Source organism: Maniola hyperantus, chromosome 15 (genome assembly GCF_902806685.2).
Source record: "Maniola hyperantus chromosome 15, iAphHyp1.2, whole genome shotgun sequence".
In the NCBI taxonomy this organism is placed as follows: Eukaryota; Metazoa; Arthropoda; class Insecta; order Lepidoptera; family Nymphalidae; genus Maniola; species Maniola hyperantus.
In genome coordinates, this window is record NC_048550.1 from 3,836,941 (window position 1) to 3,864,793 (window position 27,853).

At 38.0% G+C, this 27,853-nt stretch overlaps 1 protein-coding gene across 1 annotated transcript in view; it reads right to left on the reverse strand.

Annotated features, from left to right (window-relative positions):
* Window positions 1–145: 145 nt before the first annotated feature.
* LOC117988710 (uncharacterized) overlaps window positions 146–27,853 on the reverse strand; it is a 62,390-nt gene continuing 34,682 nt past the window's right edge. Inside the window, exons 9-22 of the mRNA XM_034975884.2 lie at window positions 27,514–27,618; window positions 26,438–26,600; window positions 25,704–25,975; window positions 25,598–25,632; window positions 14,990–15,220; window positions 13,879–14,041; window positions 8,726–8,849; window positions 7,944–8,092; window positions 7,127–7,245; window positions 5,993–6,152; window positions 3,975–4,115; window positions 2,502–2,628; window positions 2,174–2,294; window positions 146–1,089 (exon numbers count right to left, since the gene is read on the reverse strand). Coding sequence (XP_034831775.2) covers window positions 951–1,089; window positions 2,174–2,294; window positions 2,502–2,628; window positions 3,975–4,115; window positions 5,993–6,152; window positions 7,127–7,245; window positions 7,944–8,092; window positions 8,726–8,849; window positions 13,879–14,041; window positions 14,990–15,220; window positions 25,598–25,632; window positions 25,704–25,975; window positions 26,438–26,600; window positions 27,514–27,618 — 2,049 coding nt within the window. The 3' untranslated portion in view covers window positions 146–950. The remainder of the gene's footprint in view (window positions 1,090–2,173; window positions 2,295–2,501; window positions 2,629–3,974; window positions 4,116–5,992; window positions 6,153–7,126; window positions 7,246–7,943; window positions 8,093–8,725; window positions 8,850–13,878; window positions 14,042–14,989; window positions 15,221–25,597; window positions 25,633–25,703; window positions 25,976–26,437; window positions 26,601–27,513; window positions 27,619–27,853) is intronic.

A 27,853-nucleotide genomic window follows, 5' to 3' on the forward strand; every position in this document is an offset into this window, starting at 1 on the left:
TTCGTTTTCTTTTCTATGACCTTACAAACTATTAGGTAAAACTTATTTAATTAACGTTAAAAATAATATCAACTAACATGTTTGATATTATACTTAGGTATACCTTATAGAGAGAAAGCCAGCGCAAGCCAGACCCTGAAAGCTTATCTGTGTATTGTCCCCAACACTGGATTGGATATTTGTTTGGATCATGGTGGCGTTGGGAGATAACAGGTAATAAAGATATAAAAAATCTTACGTCAATGTATAAAGTCAATATTTTTTACATTGTAGGTACACCTTTATTATATGTTATCTCCCAAATCCGCCATGATCCAAACAAACGTTCTTCCCAACGTTGGGGACAATACGCAGAGAAACTTTCAGCTTTTATAAAATAAGGAAGGTCGGGCACGCACTGGCTCTTAGGCCATTAGGCATATTATATTATCTATAAACAAAATAAGGATTAGGAATTAGGATCGATTAATTGGTATATTACCTACATAATAAATAGAAATTGGTCGATCATGTACATAGATTTCCAGATTGATAATAAAATTGTAGTATTAAGTACTAGACGATGCCCGCAACTTCATCCGCGTGGATTTGGGTTTTTAAAAATCCCGTGGGAACTCTCTGATTTTCCGGGATAAAAAGTAGCCTATGTCTTTCCCCAGGATATAAGCTAACTGTACCAAATTTCATCAAAATCAGCCTAAACTGTTGGGCCGTGAAAAGCTAGCAGACAGACTAACACACTTTCGCATATACATTTAATATTAGTATGGATTTCGCAATGGAGTTATTATAAATACTCGTCTGAAATTATTAGACTGGTCGTAAAAATTCAAGCATCTGCATGAATGTTGTATTAAAAAACTGCGATAAGTTCATAGTTGCGAATTACTCAATGGATAATGTGACTAGGAGTCATATACATATATAAGTTAGTAGATATATTTCCTAGTTTATTCCTGTTCGTTTTTTTCAGCGACCAGTTCAAAGTTCCTTTCTTGATGGTGACGGCGCTTGGCGCGGTACTCCATCACCTCTATTGTGGTGTACCCTGAGAAACCGAAGAGCAGCAGACCTAGCAGGATGTACAACCTGAAATAAGAAAATACCTCTTCATCATGTAGTAGCTACTGTAATGACTGTTTGACGACCTCCCTGGCGCAGTCGTGAGCGCTGTGGTCTTATTAGTGGGAGGTCCCAGGTTCGATTCCTGGCAGGGGTTTGGAATTTTATAATTTCTAAATTTCTGGTCTGGTCTGGTGGGAGGCTTCGGTCGTGGCTAGTTACCACCCTACCGGCAAAGCCGTGCCGCCAAGCGATTTAGCGTTCCGGTACGATGCCGTGTAGAAACCAAAGGGGTACGGGTTTAATAATAAAAAAAAAAACTGCCATATCCCTTCCAGGTTAGCCCGCTATCATCTTAGACTGCATCATCACTTACCATCAGGTGAGATTGCAGTCAAGGGCTAACTTGTAAGTTGTATCTGAATCTGTTACGCGCAAAACAAGTAGTCCAAACTGAAGTGGCAACGTGGTGGTTTCCGCAAGTTTTAGACAAAGGATTAAATACACGATCCCGGCTGAAAGTTTTTGTACTAAGCGCAATAGGTAATCTATGCTTCGTGTTTAGTCTACGTATTTTTTTTTAAATAAAAACAAACGAGTAGGCGGGTTACCGTCACCGTCACCGGGTTAGGTGATTACCGCCGCCCATGAACATTTGCAGTACCAGAGAGTAGGTACCTACCAATGCGTTGCTGGCCTTTCAGGAATTTGTTGGTCCGCCCCATGAATAACCCCATGTTTTGCGCGAACTGTATCTGATGAAAATTTTGGTAGACTCAGAGGATTGAACTTGAGATTTTTATAATTTTAAAGCTTCAGCCAACCGGCAAAGTCTTGCAGCCTAGAAATTTAGCATTCCCATACGATAACACGTCGAAACTGATATGGGCATACCTTTTCTATTTAGGTTAGAGCGCTTCTATTTTAGACTACATAATCTCTGAGCTGGTGAGAGCATTCTAGAGCTAACTTGGTGATCGGAAGCTACCTAAAAGCAAAATTCGAGTAAAATTTGTCTTGTCTTGAAGAATATGATAAATGGTACAGATAGTTTTTCAGCTCTCGTATGAAAAATAGTAAATGTAGATTATAGTGAGAGAATGGTAGGTACCTAGTTCTGACACACAAGTAAGGTGCAGAGGCGTAAGATAAGACGCTGCCCGTGGATTCCCAAAGACGGAAATTGGAGTAAGCTGCTTCTTCGTTCCCTGGAAACAGGATCCCGGAAAGAGCTGAAAATTAAAGCAAGTAGGTATCTATACTTATTATTCCATTTGGATAAACATACAAAGTTGGTAAAAACTAGGAAAAAAGCTACGCTGGCCAAGTTTGGCATTCTGAAGAACTCTCAGGTTTTCTAGGCTATCATAGCTTCACAATTTGTGTACACACAGTAAACTATCTAAAAACAAACTTCTCTATAAATTTATTTATCATACCATTAACTTGTACAAGCCACACAGCATCGGCGGTTCCCCATATCGCTGCGAGGACGAAGAATATCAGCCACTGGTCCGGATCCGGCCTCCAGAGGATCAGTGACGTCAGCAGACATAGATTCAGGACCTGAAAATATTGCCTATGTTCAAATAACACCAAGCTAATAACATGAAAGCAGGTTTGTCCCCAAGTCTAGTATTTCCTCCAACGCCTTCAATACTATTTAGCTATCTTTACGTTCTATAAGAGTTACGTTATCCTTGAAGGATATTTTCGAAAATTCCAAGGTCAAGTTCCGCAAGAGAACCAAGACATAGCCCTAGCTATCGCCTATCAGTAAATTAATAATTAGAGCCTCAATAGCTCAACCGGTAAAGGAGTGGACTGAAAACAGAAAGGTTGACGGTTCAAACCCCACCCGTTGCACTATTGTCGTACCTACTCCTAGCACAAGCCTGACGCTTAGTTGGAGAGGAAAGCGGAATATTAGTCATTTAACATGGCTAATATTCTATAAAAAAAAAAGCAGTGGGCAGGCTGTTTGTTGAAGGAGCGATGGCCGTTGGAGCCAGAAATTCCTAGAGGGGAGACCACGTAAGCATAAGCTGGGTGTTTTATAGCAAGGTGGACCGACTATATGAAGAGGGTGGCGGGAAGTGGCTAGATGAGGCAGGATAAGAACCGGACGTGGTGGCAATCACTGGGCCATATTATGCTGAATTGATGATGATGATTAAAGTAGGTACTGTACACGACGCAGATGTTGTTGAGGCTATGCAACCAGCCAACATCTGTGGACAGTAGAAGAGATAGTGCTGTAAGCATAACAGCTTGGCACCAGCCACAGGAGCCGCGAGCGCGTTGAATACGCCGAAGCAGATCAGCACGAAGCCGATGTTGCTGATGCCGTACTATACGCAACTGACCTACACATAGCGTAGTACTATTGTTGTACTTACTAGTGCTGTAAGCATAACAGGGAAGCGACCAGTCAGCTTGACGATGGCGCCAGCCACAGGAGCCGCGAGCGCGTTGAATACGCCGAAGCAGATCAGCACGAAGCCGATGTTGCTGATGCCGTACTATACGCAACTGACCTACACATAGCGTAGTACTATTGTTGTACTTACTAGTGCTGTAAGCATAACAGGGAAGCGACCAGTCAGCTTGACGATGGCGCCAGCCACAGGAGCCGCGAGCGCGTTGAATACGCCGAAGCAGATCAGCACGAAGCCGATGTTGCTGATGCCGTACTATACGCAACTGACCTACACATAGCGTAGTACTATTGTTGTACTTACTAGTGCTGTAAGCATAACAGGGAAGCGACCAGTCAGCTTGACGATGGCGCCAGCCACAGGAGCCGCGAGCGCGTTGAATACGCCGAAGCAGATCAGCACGAAGCCGATGTTGCTGATGCCGTACTATACGCAACTGACCTACACATAGCGTAGTACTATTGTTGTACTTACTAGTGCTGTAAGCATAACAGGGAAGCGACCAGTCAGCTTGACGATGGCGCCAGCCACAGGAGCCGCGAGCGCGTTGAATATGCCGAAGCAGATCAGCACGAAGCCTATGTTGCTGATGCCGTACGCGCAACCGACAAACGCCTGTAAACACAAACACTTTTTTTTTACTTCTAATTTAAATAACAATACTTACAGACATTATTTTCATACTCTAGATCCCCATAGGTGTAAAAACTAAACGTTTGAGTCATAAACATTCTTAAGTAACAAGCTTTTCTACCCCAGCCTCTTACCTACGTCGCGTCGTACGTAGGTATATCGTCGTCGTGTAGGTTCTATATTGTATCTATCATAACGTAGGACATCGAAAAAAATCAATTAGATATTTTTACTAAAAACTCAATTTTTAGTAAAAATATGATGGTGATGGTGGTATATTTTTATTTCGGCTGACTTCAAAATGACGTCATTTCGATGTTAATGGGACATGGTTGCAGCGCAATAGCAATTTGCGGGACGTATACTCAATAAAATACCGCGGTTCGATTCTAATTCAATGAATCGGCAATTGTCGTCAACCACAACTTGTTATTATTATACAATTTAATATCATAATAGGTACCTACGTTTTTGTATGTTACCACTCAGGTACTCGCTACAATAACTAGTGAAAGGTTGTCAAACAAATACGGGCACCAGGATGGCCTTCAACTCGCAATCAGGTTAACCACAATGTCAAGCAGGAAGCCTAAGTAGTTCCAACATAAACAGGTTTCGTGCAAAAACATTGTAATGGTAATTTGGGTTTACCATTTTACCACTGTTAACTAAAAACCAGGGTATTTCCCATGTGCCATTGATCAAGTGCATTTCGTCTTATTTATACAGACCGCATAGCACACTCGGTGCCGCATATCAAGAGCTATCAGCACACACCACGGAAAGCCGAGTTTCTTGCTGGTTCTTCGCGGTAGGAAAGGCATTCCGAACCAGTGGTAGATGCATCCGACTATTCGAAAGTACTTTTAAAAGTTTATTCGAATAAAAAAGATATTTTTTTTACGTACGTTTTTTTCCCGCAAAATCTGTGAACTATGGAACTACATAGAAGTGCGCGCATTTCGGAATTAATTCCGCACCTGATTTTGATAGATTAAAATCCAAATTTACTGCACGCACTAGCTCTTAGACTAATTTTGACCCGTCTAAAGTTACACCAATGACTCTGACTTTGACACAGCTTTTTTAAAATAACGAGGGTCTGGCACATGCTGGCTCTCTCTCTCTCTCTCTAATACCTACAATACTATCGGAATATTGAGAAAGTTAATTCGCATATTGAATATTCATTTTATTTCTATCCTCGAGGGAAGTACGTAAGTATAGTTTCGATTTGATTTCCAAGAAATTTCCAAGGCATGGAATATATTTTATTGGCTGTGGAGTTTAGTACCTACATTCGCCTTCATCAGCATCAGTACTTTATGAGGATTTAGTTATTATCCTGCACCTATAGATATTCTTTCAGCGCACAAATGCATCAAGTAGGTACCTATCCTGTGTCGATCTACGCACTTATCTTAGTTAAACAGCTATAACCCAACTATACAGACAGACAATAATTTGAACACTTGGTTTAGACAGAAAGTTGTAGGTATACAGGATGTAACCAGAACGCAAGCAAAAACGAAGACAGTTGATAGCACTGACGATTCCTGATATGATACCATTAAAAACGCAAATAAAAAATATCCTCTATTTTGTAAAGTTCACGATATAGATATTGCAAATAAAAAAATCTGACTGACGCTAGAGGTGAACGAACGTTGCGTAAGTAGGCCATTTGGAGTCAATGCCACGTCTTAGGTGGGGCATTGACGCCATGAACGCTACAAACATTGCGGGTTTGAAAAATACTAAATCACTACTACAAAATGAGACAAATGGTTATTGATATTGAATTTTTGTTAGCGTTCTGGTTATACCCAGTATTAACTAGTTTGTTTCGTTACACATACCTGTGTAAAGTCAGCTGCCATGAAAGCTTGTTCAGCACCAATATAGCCAATAACAGGTAACAGTAGCAGCTGGTACTTATGGCGTAGTTGTCGCAAAGTCACTGCCAGCAAGCGAAATCCTGATTTACCTTGCGCTATCGGCTGCCGACCGGAATTGTATCTGAAAAAGTCATGAAAGAACTTTTAATGGTCAGCCCATTTTTAGATTCGCTAATAAAGTTTAGCGTTTTATTATTATAGTTTTATTAGTATAGTTTAAACAAGGCTAATCCCGTTTTACACAATTTCTAAACTAAACTAAAATGGCACGTCTCTAAATCCATTGCTATTTGCTATCCCTTTCATAATGTTGCTTGCGGAAAAGGATAGCACTAGATATAAACCTGTTAATTTAGTTTAGTTTAGAGATTGTGTACAAGAGAATCGGCCCCATTGTTGCATGTGATTTTAATAGCAGAAATTCGGTAATTACTTATAAAAAGTATACTTTATTAACTTAAATTAATATTAACTTTAAAAACATCATTAAATTAAAACTAAAATAAATTAAATTAAATCTAAAACCTCATCGAGACCACCGCAGCGAGGCATTGTACCCAAGATGCTGGCAGCATTAGCCCTTTGGATGGCCAAACTAATTCTTTGACCAAGGTAGCTGCCAGCTCTCGGTCCCCGGTTGACTCGATAACCCTTTTCGAAATTAGTATAGTTTTATATATAAATATTTTATATATTACAGCTATTAGTCAACCGATTCAAGGTAGGTAGGTCTTACATCACAAAAAAAATGTGTTCATGAACAAAGAATTAGTTAGTACTTACCTATTTACCTACAATTTTCAAAGTAATAGATAACTATATTAAGTGGGGTATCATATGAAAGGGTTTTATCTGTAGATTCTAACACAGATTTTTATTTATTTTTATTATAGTTTTTGATTTATCGTGCAAAATGTCAAAAAATGCTGTAGTACCACATCGGCGGTTCCTCTGGTGCTGCAAATGTAATCACTTAACATCAGGTGACCCGGCTGCTCGTTTGCTCGCTATCTCTATTTAAAAAAAAATACAGAACCCTCGGTGCGCGAGTCAAACTCGAACTTGGCCGGTATTTGTAATTTGAGGGCATCAAACCTGCTCAAGGAGTCAACGCCAACAGCAACAAGGATGATAGCGAAGGCCATACACGCTAGATAAACTCCTGCGATCACCTGTATCTTCAGCGGTGCTGGAGGCTCCAAGTTTGTGTTTTCCTTCAAACAAAAATTTTACTCTGAAAACTACAACTTACACCTTTATGATATGGAAAATATAAAAAGGAGTAGTGGTGTAATGGGGAAATGGTAAAAAAGGGAAAATTATGTAATGGTTTAATTAGTGTATTTACTTAAGGTGACGCAGTACGCTCGACTGAACCTGTTTGCTTTTCACTTGACATTGTATAAGAAAGGTGAAAGGCACGATGATTTTCACCGAAATCAAGGGTTTAGGAAAAGTATTTTTGAGAAAAAACTACTGAGTTTATGTTTGCAAAGTGCATATAGTTATTTCAACTAATGAATAAATAAACTACGTCTAATGTTAAATTTCTTTAGAATTAGAATTTGTATACCCCTAATCTTATTTATTTAGCGCAAAGTTGTCATAAATTTAGTGTTAAAATAGGAATCTTTTAAGGCTCTTAACTTTAAAATCAATATTTTTTTTAATGTTTCAAATATCAATAAACCTAGATAATGACGAGATTAATCGATATAATACTATTAGTTTTGAGCGTACACTCGTACAGTATCAAATAATGTAGTGATTTCCCTCCTACGTTTGTATGAAGAAAGCACCGTACTGAGGCCCCTTAAAACTAAAGCTGCAAGGGTTCCAAATGCGCCCGGCTCTGAGAAGAGTTCACAACAAACTCTACACAAAGCATCTCTAGTTATTATTTTATACTTACATGAGCATCGCTGCTGCTGCAAAAGTTGACGCCGCAAGTTCCGCCATAGTCCGGTGTCGGAGCGGTGAAATTGCTAACCAGAGCCGCGGCTTTCGGCGTGAAGCTGACGTTCCAGTAACTTGTCGACTCCCCCAGCGATGACGAAAGTACTGAAAATATATTTCATAGTATAAGTTCCGCAAATTGCTAATGCGCGTGGCCGCCATTTTAGTGACGTCAGCACTAGACTGAAGTTTCGAGCTGTATTTTTATTATGGCCGACATCAAAATGACGTCATTTCGATGTTAATGAGACATTGTTCCAGCGCGGATAAAATCCGAAATGAGGTGATCCGCAGGAGAATCAAGGTCACTGACATAGCCCAAACTATTAGCAAGCTGAAGTGGCAGTGGGCAGGGTCATGCCTGTCGTAGCGATGGCCGTTGGAGCCGGAAAATCCTTGAGTGGAGACCGCGTGTGGGACGCCCTCCAGCACGATGGACCGTCGATGTAAAGAGGCTGGCGGGAAGTGGCTGGATGAGGAAGGCTGAGGACCGGGTATGGTGGTGCACTTTAGGGAAGGCCTATGTCCAGCAGTGGACGTCTATCGTTTAATGATGATGATGATGATGTTGATGATGATGATGATGATGATGATGATGATGATGATGATGATGATGATGATGATAGTTATTAAACGTGATTAAAAATGTATGTCAACATTTACTTCTCTGTGTATCTGTTTTATTTCCTCCTAGTTATATTTAAAGTTGAAGGGGTTGACTATTTAGTAAATACTTACTTGACGAAGAAATAAGATTGCCCCATATCTGCGCCATCTGATAGAACATGAAGAAGAGGCCAAAGAATCGCACCACCAACACTTCCGCGGATACTCCTGACAGTTTCGCATAGGGCTCCGCAACCTGCAGACATATTACTTAGGTGACTGACAGACAAGGTACAGCCTAAGCCAGCGGACCTAAACGTTTGTTTGGAGGTAATCCATATCCATACAATTAATCTTATGAATGCGAAAGTGTGTGTGTGTGTGTGTCTGTCTGCTAGCTTTTCACGGACCAGCTTATTAAAGTAAACTTACATTCAGGGGAAGGTCATAGGCTACTTTTTATCCTGGTAAATTAAAGAGTTCCCACGGAATTTTAAGTCAAAGTCGTGGGCATCATCTAGTAGATAATATTCCTTGAGTAGGTAGGTACCCGGGTGCACTAAGGAAGGATTTTAAATAATTCCAAAGAGGTTTTTGAGAAAACGTAAATCCACGTAATTGATGATGATAATTATTATTATTATTATTATTATTTATTTATTATTTAATCAGAACGGCCATAAAGCCAATTACACTAATTAAAATACGAGTACAAACTAACATAAACATACTTACAAAAATTAACAACTTAAAATTATAAATTTTAAAAAGCAAAATTATAAATTTTCACAAAAGTGCAAGATCTGACCCATGAGGTCAGCCCATTTGTCAGCAAATATGTCACAGCGAGGGGACTCCTTCAGCAGTGCGTTGAGCGCAGCCAAAGTGCGCGGTATGGGTGACCTGGAACGCGCTACCGTGCGACTAAACGGACTTACGAAAAATTTGGAGCGGTGGCGGAGATAGCTGTAATTAGAGGGTGCATAAACGCAGCAGAGCTTGTTGTGTAGTTCAGAGCAGTCAATCACACCCCTAAGAATCTTGCAAATTGTACCAATTTGGTCGCAGTCTCTTCGGGTTTTGAGCGAGTGGAAACCCAAGTGCCCTTGGAGAAATTTTGTGGGATACATAAATGGGTAATACCCGTGCAATTTTTTATATAAATACCTTAGAAAGGCTTTTTGAACCTTTTCAAGTAGCAAGGTGTAAGTGCTTTCATATGGATTCCAAATACAAGCGCTGGTTTCTAGCTTGGCACGAACCAAAGCGTCAAATAGCAGTTTTATCGTGTAACAATTTTGAAAATCTTGAGTATTACGCAAAACAAACCCCAACCGCTGGAATGATTCGGAGGCGAGTGTAGAAATATGGTCATGGAATGTCAGTTTATGGTCAAATATTACTCCCAGGTCTTTTACATTAGTTTGTCTGGGCAATTGAACTCCGCTCATTTTATACGGGAAGAAAACTGGACACCTTCCGCGTCCAAAAGTCATGACCGAACATTTATTGGTGTTGAACTCCATTCTGTTTTCGTCACTCCATTTGATGACAGCATCGATATCATCCTGGAGTTCAACACATTCGGCCTCAGATTTTATTTCCATAAACAATTTCAGGTCGTCAGCGTATAGTAAACACTTGGCCCTTTCCAGCACTAATGGCAGGTCATTGACCATTATCAAGAAAAGGAGAGGACCAAGAATCGAGCCTTGACTGACGCCTGAACGAGTGTGGTAGGGTTTGGACTCATACATGCCAAGCCGTACAAATTGCTTTCGATCTTGCAGATAATTTGCCATTAGATGTAGGAGGTTGGGAGCGAAACCAATCTTAGACAACTTGGATAGTAATATATCATTGTTGACCCTGTCGAACGCTTTCCGAAAATCAAAGTAAAGGACATCAACTTGTCCACCACGATCCAAGCATTCGGAAATGTAGTCTACCAATATCAATAGGTTACTATTAACTGATCGCTTGCTCCTAAAGCCGTGTTGTTCATCAGAGAGAAACACATTGACTTGCTTATGAATTATTTCATGTAGTATGCTCTCAAAAACTTTAGCCGGTGTAGACAAGATTGCTATAGGGCGGAAATCCTCAACAGCTACGGTATTTCTAGTTTTAGGAATAGGGGTAACCCTTGATAGCTTCCATTGTGATGGGTAAGTACCAGATTTAAGAGACAAGTTGAATATATGAAAGAGGGGGAGCACAAAATAATTGGACTTCTTGAGTATATAGGGTGGAATTTCATCCGGGCCTATAGAGCTATTCGGCTTCAACTTAGTAATACCATGCTTTACTTGCTGTGGAGAGAAATTTTGTATACATATCATATTACTGTTTTGGCTGTTATCATAACTATTAGCCTGCGAAGCACTTAGTGATGGAACCTCGGGGAGAAATACGCTTGAGAAAAACTTTGCAAAAGCTTCGGCTGCTTTGGTTCCCACCAGGCGCTCGCCATTGGAATCCACTGTTGGCTCGAAACCACCTTTTGATCGCAAGCACGAGACGTGAGCCCAAAACTTTTGAGGATACTTCCTGATATTAGTCTCGACATCTTTGATGTAATTTTTATAAGCAATTTGGATTCTATTATTAAGGCTGGACCTTAAATCGCAGAATTTTTTGTAGTCCGAGTCCAACTGTGACTTTTTCCATATTCTATGTAGTTTTAATTTACGTTCACAATCCCTGATAATGTATTTTGTGAACCATACCGGATAGCGGCGAACTATCCCAGATCTTATCTTCTTGGGTATACAACTGTCAAACAAGTTATAGATGGTTTGATAGAAGTAGTGAACTGCAGTATCTACGTCAGTCGAGTCGATAACATTACTCCACGAGGTTTCATAGAGTAACTGTGACAATGCCTCATGATTGCACTTTTTAAAATTCCAATCTCTAGCCCTACCAATATTACTAGGTTCAATGCGATCTTTGGGGCGTTGGGTTTCAAAACCAAATAAGATATCTAGGGGCGGATGATATGCATCTGGGTTAACCATGCCTTCTAAGGAGTTAACCGACACTGTGACATTATTTGCTAGGATCCGAACCAATATGACGTCTAGTACCGAACCATGTGAGTTTACAATGTGATTTTTTTCAAAAAGATTACAATATGACATGAAATAACAAAAATAGTTTTTAACATTCTGAGAGGCACTATTAAGATTTAAATCGCCTAAAATAATAATAAATCCATTTAAGTTATTTATAAATGATTCTACTTTGCAAAACCAATCAAAATAGTCAGAGTCATTTGCGCTTGGTTTGATATAAACGACACAAACATAAACAGAACGATTGTGTAGCGTAAAGACCACCCAGAGGTCCTCACCGGCATCAGTTTCGAGGTCTCGTCGGCGGCGCATCATAATGCTGTGGCGCGCAAGGATCATTACACCTCCACACGGCGTGCGGCGATCTCGGCGCGAAATACTCCAACCACCGCATGCCACCTCTGAATCCATGACTGTTTGATCGAGGAACGTCTCCGTGGTTGCCACGATATCTACAGATGTTTGCAATAGGTTGTTTCTCCACACTTTAAGTTTCGTCTTGATGCCACGTACGTTTTGGTAGAACACGCTAAGAGTCTTAATGCCGGGAATTGTTTGGTCGGCTGGAGTCACGAAATGGCTGCTGTGACTGTGCTGTTGTGTTACGTAGGGAATTGGCGGGTTTTCGAAGTTGTACCCATGGTTTTATTACAGCATTGACCGGCCAAACGCTTTGCGTGTAGCAGGTCTCATAGTAAGCCTCAGGCACCATTATTTTGTAAGATTTGTAGTTACCTTTAGGCCTCAGCTCCTCAACAAAACACGTTCCACTCGGGCAAAGTTGTTGAAGATATTTGAGAACATCATTCGCGTCAGACTCCATATTCCATAGGTGGAGGTAATGATGATGATGATGCCTAATCCTTATACCTATCTATAAGTATAATGGGACACGTGACTATGTACCTACTTATTAACAATGTTGTATACTATACCCACAGAATATTATATCAAATAGTGGGCTTCCAACATCAATGACTATACCCACTCATAGTCTTATACACCTTTTTGTCCTTGGATTTGAAACGAGAATTCAATTTTTCATTCAATGAAAAACCGGCCAAATGCGAATCAAACTCGCACACAAAGGGTTCCGTACCGACTGCACACAGTAGGTACCTACCTACTTTTTAAAAAAATCAATTTGCATGGCGGCTAGATATTTGAAATTAGCCATCTTGGGTTCATTATTATTTATTGCTGTAGCAACAGAAATACACACACTGAAAATTTTAAGTAACTCTCAACCTTTTACGGTTCAAGAGATTCCCACAGCCCTGAGCCCGCTGACAGTCGGAAAGACGGACAGACGGACGGACAGCGGAGGCTTAGGGTCCCGTTAGCACTCTTTAAGTACGGAACCCTAAAAGACATAATTATGTACATCGACAGTAGATTTGTATAATAATGAATTCATTCCTTATTTTTAGTACCGACACCCAACAACACATATTAATAGCCGGATTTGCCATCGATTTACACAACAAGTACCTACGCTACGTGCTATACCGTTTACTTATGGCTGATATTTTTATGTTGATAAATCTACTTGTAGATAATGTAAACTGACTGATGTAGTATTCCGATCATGTAATATCGACGCTTAGGAAGTTAGGAATTCATAGGCGATAATAAATAATTTGTCCTTCAACCAACAAATGCTTCCAAATTTCCATTTTCAAAGTCAAAGTCAAAAATTTATTCAAAGTAGCCTATGTCCATCTCCGGGATGTACGGTAACTCTGTACCAAATATCATCAAAATCGGTTGAACGGCTGGGCCGTGAAAAGCTAGCAGACAGACATACAGACACACTTTCGCATTTCAAATATTACTAGTGATGCCGCGACTTCGTTCGCGTGGATTTAGCTTTTTATAATCCCATGGGAACTCTTTGATTTTCCGGCATAAAAAGTAGCCTACGTCCTTCCTTGGGATGCAAGCTATCGCTGTACAAAATTTCGTTAAAATCGGCTGAACGGATGTGAAAGGCTAGCAGACAGACTGACAGACAGACGGACAGACACACTTTCGCATTTGTAATATTAGTGTGGAAGTATGGATAGTATGGATAGTGATAATTTAACGAACGGCTACTCGATAGGTAAATCAAGATTTTATTTTTGAAAACCACCGCATACCAGCTGACGTCAGCGTGTGAAGATATGATAGAACAGTGAGTCTATAGATAGCATCGTAACTACTTACCACAGACAAATAAGTGCATTTAGCGCACCACATCGGGCCTCCACCGAACCCGACCATCATACCAGCCGGCACCAGCGTGTGAAGGTACGGGTAGAACTGCGCGGCTATGAACGGCATGTATGCTATGAATGACATCGCGATAGTCCACTTGCAGCCCAGCCATCTGTTGAAAATAATTAGGGGAATTTTAGTAACTTTTACGTGGAACACCACGAAATAAAAAAGTTATGGGCCCACGCAAAGCGCGACGGCAATTCCACAGCAGGCCATCAGCTAAACGCAGTACCTAAACGAAATGCAGCAATCAGCAGTCGTCCAGTGTTATCGCGCGATAAGTGTGTCTAAAACTAAAAAACCGGCCAAGTGCGAGTCAGGCTCGCGCACCGAAGATTCCGTACCTACTACAGTCCAATTTTTTCGACATTTTGCACGACAATTCAAAAACCATGTTGCATAAAAATAAATAAAAATCTGTTTTAGAATGCACACGTAAAGCCCTTTCATATGATACCCCACTTAATATATGTAGTTATCTTACTTCGAAAATTGAAAATACCTACTAATTATTAGTTCATGATCACAATTAAATTTTTTTGTGTGATGTAACCCTAAATTTACTGTTTTCTGATTTTTTCCCCTTATGTCTGGTATGAGACCTACATTATAAGACATCCATTGATCCTTTAGTCAACATCTATAAAATCTATCCCTGACAGGTAACTACTTATATAAGACCACATAATAATATAATACGCAGGCGCTACTAAAAAAATCTCCACGAGGCCCCTTGATCACGACAACGTAAGTTAAAACTAAAACTTAGCATTACAAACAATGTACATTGTACGGCCGACAGAAATCGGTTCATGATTGATTAATCTATCGCTGTTGTATGGTTGTATCATTGACCGACTGAGTCAATAAATGACCACTTGACCTCTTGGACAAATGGCAGGCACCATGCAAAATGTTTCCTTTATAAAATTTCATGTACACGCCACAAAACTTTTTGTTTAAATAATAACCACGATACCCATAGATCAGTTATATAGGTATTGATAGAGATATAAAGGATTGACGCGTCGAGAAAGGGTGGGTAGGTACTACTTACTTTATGACCATCGCAGGCAGGAAGACGTTAGATAAAATGAGCGAGAAGTATATAGCAGCCAGGGTAATGGTACCAGCAGCCTCGTCAGTATTGACAGAACTCTGAAGGTTCGCCGCGCCATGAAATGCGGTGAACTGCACCATGAATGCGAAGCCTAGGACGAATATGTTGCGGTTGATTCGCCATTTTTCGTTGGATCCAAACGCTATTGTAGTCGGCATTATTGATGATCTGGAACCAATATTACAATGGTTAGGCATCTAACATTTTTTTTAATAGAAGAATATTACTTTGCCACATTTATTATGCTGACTAATATTCCCCTTCCCCTCCAACTAAGCGTAAAGCTTGTGCTAGAAGTAGGTACGACAATTATAGTGCAACGGGTGGGGTTTGAACCGGTGACCTTTCGGATTTTAGTCCGCTTCTTTAACCGTTGAGTTATCGAGGCTAATAAATACATATCGATGTCTGTTACTAATATTATAAATGCGAAAGTGTGTCTGTCTGCTAATAATATGAAAACTGAAGAATGGATTGTTTAAATATGGATTAATTGACTGTTTAATAACAAAACTTCCTTGAAAATGTTGATAAAACAATTTATTTCGACACGAATAAACTATTTTATTACCTACTAAATATAATAATAATTTAATTGAAAGGATTTAAAATGCAATAAAGAATTACAATGGGCATAAATAAATATGTAGGTCATATAGATTTCCTGTGTAACTTGGCCTCGGTAATTTCTTATTGTGTCTGAAAAAACTAGACCAGATGCACGTTAGATATGTATTTAATTTATTATAGTAAATGATATATGTAGCTGTAAGATAACTATTTCTGTATGTTGAATGTAAATTTTAAGCTGGCTGACCCGTCCCGCGTTGCTCGTGTGGTATTTTTGAAAATCCTCATATCTTAGCTGAAGTTATCGAGAACGTCCCCGAGATCTCAAGTTTTTATGCCCAGCAGGCCTAACACAGATGGCGCTTAGCTATGCAGAGGCGGACTATCCCTAAGGCAAACTAGGCACATGCCCTAGGGGCGTCAGGTTACGAAGGGGCGCGTGGGTTCAAATCCCCCCCGAAATCTCCCAGAAAAAATGAAATTATTTTGACAACTAGCTGTCCTGGAATTAACCATTTTTTTGTTTTAAATATATAAACTATATATTTTAAATATATGAAATATTTACTTATTTGCTGAATTGGTGATTTTTTTTTATAATTTTTTTATAACAAGCGTAGGTGTAGGTACACTTAAACTCATAACACTAATCAATACTCAGTAATGAAAACTTTGAGCTGTTCTCAAAGGCGTGTGAACTGTGAAGTCTGCCAATCCACACTTGGCCAGTGTGGTGAATATGGCCTCCAACCGTTTCATTCTGAGAGGAGACCCGTGCTCAGTAGTTGGTCGATGATGATAATTATAAGAATAGCAATAAATCGTGTAATAATTCAATTAGAGTCGCAGGACAAATACAAGATAAAATATAGATAAGATAAAATATTGATATATTATATTATTCACTCGTCTAGCCTTATAAGGAGCTAAAATTAATTTTATCTCCTAACAAGTCTCTTAATAATAAATGTTAACTTTAAGGTTGCTGTGACAATATCTAACACTATAATTTAACGATACCTAACAGGTAATTATGTCTATTTGATTGTTTTCGCCTTCAAGCTATAAAAGTACAATCTATTAACTTTTTTTATTTAAGTAGTAAATATTAGTTCTTTACAATATTACGACTACGTTTATGACTAAATTGATACATTAAGGTGATCGCATATTAGGTATAATGCGTAAAATTTAACTCCTCACGCGCCATTTTAACTTTATGTGCCTGTCTAAAGTACGATTTTAGTCCTTATTTTAAAGGTAAGGTGAACCGAACCGTACTTTTGACACTCTTTTGACATGACAATTGACACATAGAATTAAAATGGCGCTGAGAACTCATTTTGCTAACCTAAATTAGGTACCAGAGACCAATCATATTTTGTATAGAATAAGCTGTTACTTTTGTAAAATTATGGCTGCAATAAACAATTTATTTATTTTATATGGACTTACTTGCGTTGCGCTATATAATGTCTAATGTGCAATCAGCCTTACGTTATTAGCTAAGGTACATAATTAAAATTATATTTAATAATATCTATAATATTATAATCATTTAACTGACTGTTTTTTATTGTTTTGCGAGTGACGGTATACGTATAAATTAACAGGTAGGTAAGGAGAAAGAAACTCGGAAGTAGACTAGAACTGGAAATGGTGTGGTGGTGGTGTGTGGTGGTGGTGTGGTGGTATGTGTGTGGTGTGTGTGGTGGGCAAAATGATACCTAGTTATTCAAAGCGGCCCACCGGGAATTAAAATTGTCACTTTGTGTCAAATGTGTATATTATGCTGATAGATGTCTCATCACTAACATTTACTTCCTTATTGACTTAGCCAAAATGGCGAAAGTCAAGTTGTCTCAAAACAAAAAGTCCAGCGTACCTACTTGTATTAGTAGAGGTCAGTCTAGGTCAGTGGTATTTTATTCAAATCCATTCATAATAAAGATACGTATCAGCTAGACAAAGTGTCACGAAAATTGCCTACATCGTGACAATTTAGATGTCACGACGACTGAGATGCAAAAGGTCAGTCTTTACAGGTCTTTACCGCCACTCAAATAAATGAGTCCTTGTCGCAAATTCTTAAATTAGTGCTTAAAAACAAAGGTAGGTACTTATTTTGAGTTAAAACACACTTTTGAAAATGTTTTATGTAACAAAATTCCTTCTTTATCGCAGTGGTGCGCGTTGTGGTCTTTCTATTGCAGCTATGCTTTAGCTTCAATGGCGTTCCTTCCACCACACATTTAAGTATGGTTAAAAAAGGTCCGTTGTACTCTGTATCAATTATCACTAATTAGGCGCTAACAACAGTTTAACCTTAACCCGATAACAATCATAGTTATCAAGCCGTTGCAAAATGTTCACAATGAAATGGGTCTATTCAATTTTTAAAATGCGTAAACTTTGCAGACGTAGAATGTGCGTACAATCTTAATAAAATAATAAAACAATTAAGTGTGATAACATTTTATATGGTAAACGTGGACATTAACAAACGGCTTCATATTATGCAAAAAAACTCGCTATATTATGGTGAGGGATATGTTAGGATTTTCCCTGAAGGATAAGATCCGAAATAAAGGTCACTGGCATAGCCCAAACCTTTTTATTTCGTAATCTGTGGCTCAAACCATTGAAAAATTAATTCAAGTGATAGTAAGAAAAATTATTACATAATATTTACAAAAAATATACAACGTCCAAGTAGAGCCTCAATAGCTCAACCGGTAAAGGAGTGGACTGAAACCCGAAAGGTCGACGGTTCAAACCCCGCCCGTTGCACTATTGTCGTACCTAGCACAAGCCTGACGCTTAGTTGGAGCGGAAAGGGGAATTATTCTTTAAAAAAAAAAAGTAGGCAGCCCAATACACTGGCGCTATTGCCTCGCTGGATAGCTGACAACGGACGGAATTGCAGGAAAATGTGAGTTCTAACTGAGTTTGAGCAATTTTAGCAGTAAGTACCCTAAGTATATCTATAAGCTAATAATAGTATTGTAAAAAACATTGCTAGAGGCCCATTTTTAAACCTGTATGTTTTTGTATGGTTATCCGTTACTAAGATCAACTTATCTGAATGTAAGTACATGTATAGCCACCTACCTAATACCTACCAAATCAAACAGTTCGTAAAGTTATTCTAATAACGCGCTAATATTTATTGTTTAGATACCTGCTTTATATTTACTGCTTAGTTACTATAAATTCTGGGGAAATAACCATTTTTCATTCGATGCATTTTTCCGAGTTTTCAATTAGCAATGAGGAAAATTATTATGTGTTCCTAAATTATAGTCATAATATACGGAAAATCGGAAGTAGGTAAGTATATTATAGGTTATTTTTTAGTCAAGGTAAGATAAAAATATGAAAATAGCGATAAAAGAAAGGCTAAATTCGGACTTTTTTGAAAAAAATTAAACGCAACAAAAACAAGATAAGTTCAAGGAAATATTTAATTAATTGAACGTAGGTGCATGTACGTACCTACCTACTATTCATTTTATCCTTAATACATATTTTATCGATTGTCAATGCTTTATTATTATACCATATCTTACGCGGAAACGTTTTAAATTTGCATTGTGATTAGACATATTATACATAGACTCTATTTTAGTTATAATAGCAAAGTAACAATCTGAATTGTATCAAATCGCGTCGATTTAGAAATTAAAAAAGCCCTGGGCAAGGTTTTCAGACAAATAATATTATTATGACGTGTTGCGTTGCTTCAAAGATGATTTATTTTTAAAAACCCCGATCAAGCGAAAATATAATACGACAACGACTTACTCAGGGTCCCGTTGGCATCCTTCGGGTACGGAATTCTTGAAAAGCTTACAATAATGACTAACATATACCTACATATACAATTATAGCAACGCTTTACGTTACTAGGCGGAGGATCGTGTGTGGTGGCGTGCTCTTGGGAAGGCCTATGTCCAGCAGTGGACGCAAACAGGCTGATTGATTGATTGATTACATTACTAAGAAAACATAGGCACATCTTTCCAAAACTTATTTTTTCATTGTAGAGAAAGAAAATGTTGCTCTAGAACTTATTCGCATACAACCTATTATATTTATATACTTACATAATATTCTAGATTTTCAAAATTTAGGTATTAGTAATATTATGACAATAATATTATGATTTGTACTTATAAAAATCGCTCTACAAATTCTACGTAACAGAAAAATCCAACATCATAATTAAATCCTGTAGACGAAACGACACTACTTATATGTCAAGTTTTTTGTACCCAAGTAATTAGGTACCTTCTCCACGCATTTTTCACTTAACTTCCGATCCAGGGACTTTCTGAATATACACTTTCTGAATTACTTAATATGAATAGAGTAGGTACCTACGTCAAACAAAATATTTAGATTAAATAATTAACTAACAAATACAAATAGCTTACCTATTTAAAATTATATTTAAAATTTAAGTCATTTACTAGAGGATTTTTTAAGGGTTCAATCACTTCCAGAACACAATTCGTTAAAAAAATAGCACTAAGTAATACCTAATAATTTTTATTACCGATTTTACACATATTTTTAAAAATAGTAAATTAATTTATTTCACCGTTTATTTTGTAAATGTTTAACCGAACAAGTACCGAACTATGAGCTAATAGGACCCTAACTAAATCACTGCAAACCCGTGCCCAAGACCTGTAAGGTTCCGAACGTTTCCATTACACACCTTTCAAATAAATATTAAACTTCATCGTGGGATGTAGTGAAGCGCAAGAATACTTATTAAGCAGAAACTGGTGGGATATTTCCTTGGCAACCTATGATCATGCTCACAGTAATTAAACTAACTATGTATTTGTTCCTACCCTGACCGCTTCGATAATATGATTTCTTAAATATGCCACCTATGCCACCTGTATGAAAGTAGGTTAAAATGAATGAAGTAATTGACTGGTATTTTAATATTGTTGTGTTTTTTAAAGTGTATAAGTATAAAAATGTGCTGAAAGGGTTTCTATAAGCATGTAGGTAATATTGTTTTTTGTAATTTACGATAAGCACCTAACCTAGAAGAAATAATATGGTAGTCTTTATTAAAGCCATACCCCTTATTGTCTAGTCTCTAACTGCATGATACCGGATTTTTTTGCTTGATTTGATCTTGTGTGGCGGTAAGAAAATGCCGGGAAAGTAATAAGTAGACGGCTACGGTCTACGGCTGGAGCCTCCCACTAGACTGGACTAAGGAGTATATAGGCAATTGAAATTGTAAACCCCTGCCCTGCCCTGTAAGCCCGAATTTCCCCAGATGTGAATTAACACTTCAAGTAAGGTAGTAACTTTATTACTACCTGACAGAACGGACTAATAAATGTAAGCAGTTACGATCGCAACGCAAAAAATTGTGAGAGAACTGAGATAGTTACGATAAAGAGCTTAATTATAGCTTTCTCTTAACTAAATTTAGAGTATCTGAATCTTTTTCTTTTTAATATTTCTAAAAAAGGACGGAACATGAATTTTACATTTAAAGACTCTCAAATTTTAGTGCACGCTACAATTTTGAACAATAGGCTTGCGACTGGCAGCTAAAGTCACGAGGTTTGATAGCTCTAAATAAAGTTTAAAACTGTCAAACTGTATCTGTCCTTTTCAAATAACATTAGTAGGAAGAAGATGCGCATACTCTAAAATTTTATTGTGCTCAGAATCAGTACCATTGCCGTGTCGTATGTGATAACGTACCCGCGCAGTTATTGTAATATTAGCCGAGAATGCCGCTCGATTGTGCGCATTGTTAGTAGATACGCTATTCAGCTATTCAACTTAACACTGAACTTATCGTTTTAAAGATATATACAATTAAATTAAAAGTTTATAAAATCCACAAAAACCTTCTAAAAAGTAAAACAATAATACGTATTGGCCCTTTAAGTAGTGATATTTTAATTAAAGCGTCGTCGATTCAGGGGCCCCCCTAAAGTTATTCATTTAACCTCTATTCTTTCTGGGGGTCTAAATACATTTGTCTAACTATTCGTTATTCCTAACCATCTCATCCATAGGTATCGGTAACTTAGCTATTAGCTAACGAAACGTTTTATAGGAACAGGTTTGACTTAGGTACCTACGCCTCGTTGCAAATAGGTACATGGTATCTACTATTTATCCGTAAGAAAATTGTTTTTTACTTATAGGATCTATGCATTCATAAATCCGGGCATTTTGTTTATAGGTTGGTTCTCATAAATCACAATGTTTGATTTTTGTCTTTCTCTTCTAGCCCCACATTTTGATTCTTTAGCTTTGCAATTCTGAAACAGTACCTAAAACTTTTGTAACTAGTCAAAAGCTACGGTCAATAGTTCGCGACAGGTCGACATGGCAGTCAGGGTATGAGTCTGGGAGATGACCCGCACACTCGCTCGTCGCCTGCGCTATCCCGCACCGGGTTAGCGCGAGGAATGTGCAGATGTGCCGTGTGCGGGATGTCCCCACCCCAATTGCTATGTCGACCTGTCGCGAACTCTAGGTAGGTACTCGTAAGCTGAATTTTTAAAAAATATCGGATTTTTTAATTGTCTTCTACATTTGCCTTCAACTAATAAACAGGCGTTCAAAATAATGATTTTATGTATGAACTTACTAAAAAATCTCATACGAACATTCCGAACGCGTCATGACTTTTCTTCAATACCACAGGCGTTTTAATAAATACCATAGCAGGAATATATGACTGTTATTTCGTGTACCTACCTATCTATTCGTTCTTTGAGCCTAACATGTAAATATGTATTGGATAATGCCCGCGACTTCGTCCGCCTGAATATAGGTTTTTTCCCGTGGGAACTCTTTAGTTTTCTGAGATAAAAAGTAGCCTTTGTCGTTCCCAGGGATGTAAGCTAACTCTGTACCACATTCCATCAAAATCGGTTAAACTATTGGGCCGTGAAAAGCTAGCAGACAGACAGATAGAAAGACAGACAGACAGACACACTTTCGCATTTATAATATTAGTCTGGATAATATGGATTAGGTATGTGTAGGCTATGATAGCCTAGGACGTCCGCCTCCTAATCGGAGATCGGGGGTTTGATCCCGGACACGCACCTCTAACTTTTCCGAGTTGTGTGAGTTTTAAGTAATTAAATATCACTTGCTTTAACGGTGAAGGAAAACATTGTGAGCCGTGAGGAAAACTGCATGCCTGAGAGTTCTCTATAATGTTCTCAAAAGTGTGTGAAGTCTGCCAATCCGCATTTGATCAGCGAGGTAGACCATGGCCAAAACCCTTCTCACTTTGAGAGGAGAGCCGTGCTCTGTAGTGAGCCGATGATGGGTTGATCATGATGATGATGATGATGAGGTATATGACATAATTAATTTTTAATACAGTTGCTCAAAAAGTGGCGTATTGCAGGGACGTATAGCGTTCGGGATGTGGGCTATTACATACTCGTGCTTTTTTTTACCTTTCCCGAAATCGTGCGTTCTCTTTCCCAACTGTTAAAATAAAGTATATTAAAAAGAAAAACCAACCATGAAGTTTTTACTAAAAAAAAAACATAGAAGTTTTTATGATTCATGCGAATACGTATATTTCTAAAAAGAAACTACTGATTTGTTTCAATATCAGATTTAATGATTTGATTGAATGAGTTTGGTTAGGTTTCATTCCATTTCATCTCATTAAATTTCATTTTCATTTCATATCAATAAAAAACTTCTACTGAAGACTTGGCTGTATGGGTACAGTTCCCTGTTTTTATTATTTTATTAAATTGCTTAATTTTAATGTATTAAAAATAGTCATTTTTATGTATTAAAAATAGTCGTTCAGTACACGTGCGAAACCGTCATTGCAACTAGTTCCGACTGTCAACCCTCGCCTTCGGCTGCGCCTCGGCTCGGGTAGACATTTGTCGGAACTCTTTGCAATGACAGCCTTTCCACACTTGTAATGAAATATACTATTACAGTTTGCAATGAGAAACTTGAAATTTTGCATGTACCTTCGTTTAACTTTGTAACTAAGCATTTTCAGAAATTCCACTAGGCCGAAGCCCGGGTGGATCAGCTAGTATTTAATAAGTAAGTAGATAGGTTTAAATAAAACATCCCGGGAACACTTCAATATTTATTTGTAATATTTCTTATACCTAATTATAACAATCGATTATTCTAAATTTTAATTAATAAAAATTTCTTTTCTATAAGTATAATTTATAAGTCACGCGTAACACATCATAAATTAAATATATATCTACATGTCAACAATTTTTATCTTTTATCACAATTCTTTTAAATATAAATAGGGAAATATACATTTATTTAGATTATTTAATTAACCTCCATAAAATTTTATGAAATCAAAACACACGTCAGTGTGTCTGCCAAGTTCTAATATTATAGTTTTGGTTTACATACTTACTGGATTTGCTATCGATTATTAGGTACCTACAAAAGTACTCGATATTTAATTAAGTATAACAAATTCATATCACATAAGGCTTTACGTTAATATTAGGACTTATATATTAATTAATTAAAATACTCTTAATACTCTTAAATACTCTTTAACACTCCTAAAATATCAAACTTAAAATAAGTCAAGTACTTAACAAAACTGGCTGTAAGCTAAGGCTGTAAGTATATAGTTACTTATATACTTAATTCTACCTTAAAATGTCGTGATTGTAATAAAGTAACTTATATAATAAAGATATACATATATATATTATATATATTTGCTGAATTGTATAAATAAGTAACTAAGTACATGCAGTGCTTTATTGATAATTTTTTCTCTCAGAGAATAGTCAATTTCATCCTTGACAAAAATCGATGGGAGTCAATTAGGTATTTATTTTAAAGGTATGATTCAGAACCACGCTGCACGCCGAGTTCCGAGCTAGGCAGCAATGTTCCGCTACATTGCTGGCGCGACATTGCTGCCTAGCTCGGAATGTAATGTGATATAAGCTTATAGAGATTGTATGGCGACCAGTAGTGCCGCGACAGGACTGTGACAGCTGGTGACAGCACTGTTGCGGCAGCTCTGCTGCGTGCAGCGTGGTTCGGAATCATACCTTTAAACTCATTAAAAATCAATTACTTTTATAAATTCTCGTAGGTTTCATAATATATAAATCATGTACTAAAACGATTACGTAGGTAGGTATTCAATTATTATACAGAATGTAACCAGAACGCTAGCAAAAAAGGAAAACAGGTTGGTGGTTACTGATAAGATACCGCAAAAAAGGCGAAAATTTTATATTTAAAAAAAAAAAGTTCACAATAATATATTGCAAATAAAACATTTGACTGACGCTAGAGGTCAACGAACGTTGCGTAGATAGGCCACCCCACCTACGGCGCGGCATCGACCCCGAGTTTTGCCTGCTATACATTGAGAGTTTGAAAAATACTAAAGCACTAAAACTCCAAAATAAGGCAAATGGTTATTGGCATTGGATTTTAGGTTTGTAGGATTATAGGATTGGATTGTAGTGTAACAATAACGCTAAGTTGCTAGCGTTCTGGTTACACCCTGTATTTATTAGTTATTCTATTCCTAGTTATAGGTATACCGGATTGGGGTTTGTGGAGTAGGGTGAAGGTTGATAGCGACTATGAATTTCTTGACGTCAACTGTCACCCTTCCGCAACCCTCGTATACAAATTACTATAGTAATAAAATTACTAGTGGATACTCGGCATGTGCTACTACGCTAAACAAACCATCTTCGCATTATTGCCTTTCTAATGAAACCGGTCTGGACCTCATCGGTTGGATGGTTTCAAAGTCATAGATAGGTAGACAACTAGAAACATTTTTGTGATTTGTATATTTAGGACCTGTTTCACAACTGCCAGATAAATTATATCTAACAATAAATTTGACGATTCGACAGCTTTTGTATTGGGAATATCCGTTAGATAAAGTTATTATTTATTTATTGACTGCAATCTCACCTGGTGGTAAGTGATGATACATGATCTAAGTCTATCTGGAGGTTGTGAAACAGGCTTTAAAAATCTTTTAAAGCTTGTTTCACAACCTAACATAATCATGTTATTATTCACCGTGGTTATACGCGGAGTTATCTAGCCCGCCAACATACTTATCCATAGGCGATATCTCTAGAAATTTTTTGGATTTCCTATCCCTATATTCCACGATGAAATAGAAGAAAACTCCGACAATCATAGTGCCCAGTAGGATGTAAGTTTTGGCACTTGTTCGAAAGTAGGGAGATATGATGTAGGCAATGATGTAACCGACTGACTCCCACAGTCTGAAGTTGGAGAACGCCGCTTCTTCTCTGCCGGGAAATAGGATGCCATAGTAAGCTGTGAAATAAAATTAAAGAAAAAGTAAATAAGTAGAAACCGGCCAAGTGCGAGTGAGACTCGCACAACGAAGGTTGAGTGCTCGGGTATTTTTCTCGACATTTTGCAGTATAAATCAAAAACTATGATGTATAAAAAGATATAAAAATATGTTTTCGAATGCAGAGTTGAAGCCCTTTCATATGATACCCTACTTGACATAGTTATCTAATATCTTACTTTGAAAATTGAAAATACTTACTAATTATTAGTTCATGAACAGATTTTCCCTTAATGTCTGATATAAGACCTACCTACATGCCAAACTTCATGATTCTAGGTCAACGGGCAGTACCCTGTAGGTTTGTTCACAGACACGAGAGATAGACAGATAACAAAGTGATCCTATAAGGGTTCCCTTTTTCCTTTTGAGGTACCGAACCCTAAAAACATCCTTTAACTAAAAAGTCTGATGATAGTTACCATTGATCTGCACAAGCCAAATGGAGTCGCATAGACCCCAAAAGATAGCTATAATGAACATGATGTGGCTCTGGTCATGTTGTGGTTTCCATACTAATATTAACATGAAGAGTAAAAAATGGGCGATTGTGGCTACGATGATCAGGGGTATACGACCGGTGACCTGAAAATGAATTGAGGAGTTGTTATAAATCATCATCAGCATCATCATCATCAACCAATAGACGTCCACTGCTGGACATAGGTCTCTTGTAGGGACTTCCACACGCCACGGTCTTGCGCCACCTGGATCCAGCGGCTCCCTGCGACTCGTCTGATGTCGTCTGTCCACCTAGTGGGGGGTCTTCCAACGCAGCGTCTTCCGGTGCGAGGTCGCCATTCCAGCAGCTTGGGACCCCGACATCTATCAGTTGTACGAACTATGTGCCCTGCCCATTGCCACTTCAGCTTCGCAACCCGTTGAGCTATGTCGGTTACTCTAGTTCTCCTAAGGATCTCCTCATTTCTGATTTGATCACGTAGAGAAATTCCAAGCATAGCTCTCTCCATCGCCCGCTGAGTGACTCTGAGCTTTCTTATGAGGCCCATAGTTAGCTTAGCTTGTTATAAATACATAGCTGCAATCACGTTAATTTATACTCATTCCTGAACTATAGAAAACAAAGGTATAGTCTATCTGTCTATCCGCTTTTCACAGCTTATCTTTTAAACCTTTTTAATAAAATTAACAACATGTATAGGCTTTTGTGACTCGGAAAATCAAAGTTTTCTCAAGGAATTCTTAATACCTAAACCCACGTAGGTATATGAAGTCGCAAGCATGAAAGCGTCATTTAGGTACAGAAACCCTGGTCTCTACCATTCATTTACCACCGGTTCAAAAAGCACAAGAAGGGCCAGCCTCAAACTCAGCTTGCTTGCTACTCTTTTTAAAAAGCAAAACAAAAAGTACCTAATAATGTACATGAATGCAAAGCCGATTATTTTTATAAAATTTGTCAATTACTTCAACCAAATGTTGTTTAACATACTCGTAGTATTTAAGTTTGTGCAATTGCAAATCTGAGAACTCTTACCTTAGCTAAATATCCAAAAACGACACATCCTATGGCATCTGCCATTCCAAACGTCATCATGACGAACCCAACTGTGCCCGTGCCGATGGCGCATGATACGAAGGACTGAAACAAAATGGTAAAAAAGGATTAAGAACGGGTCTTTACTACAGCAACGCCTATTGTTATTTGAACTGCAAAGTAACGGTAGCAAGTTTGTTTAATCCAACCAACTCCCTTTCGGCGGTGTTCCCATTCAGGCGGTATTTATATACAAAAAAATCAAAGTTCGTTCAATATAAGGTTTAGGATTGAGATTTTTAAAATCGATTGCTATCTTCTTCAGCATGAGTTATTCATT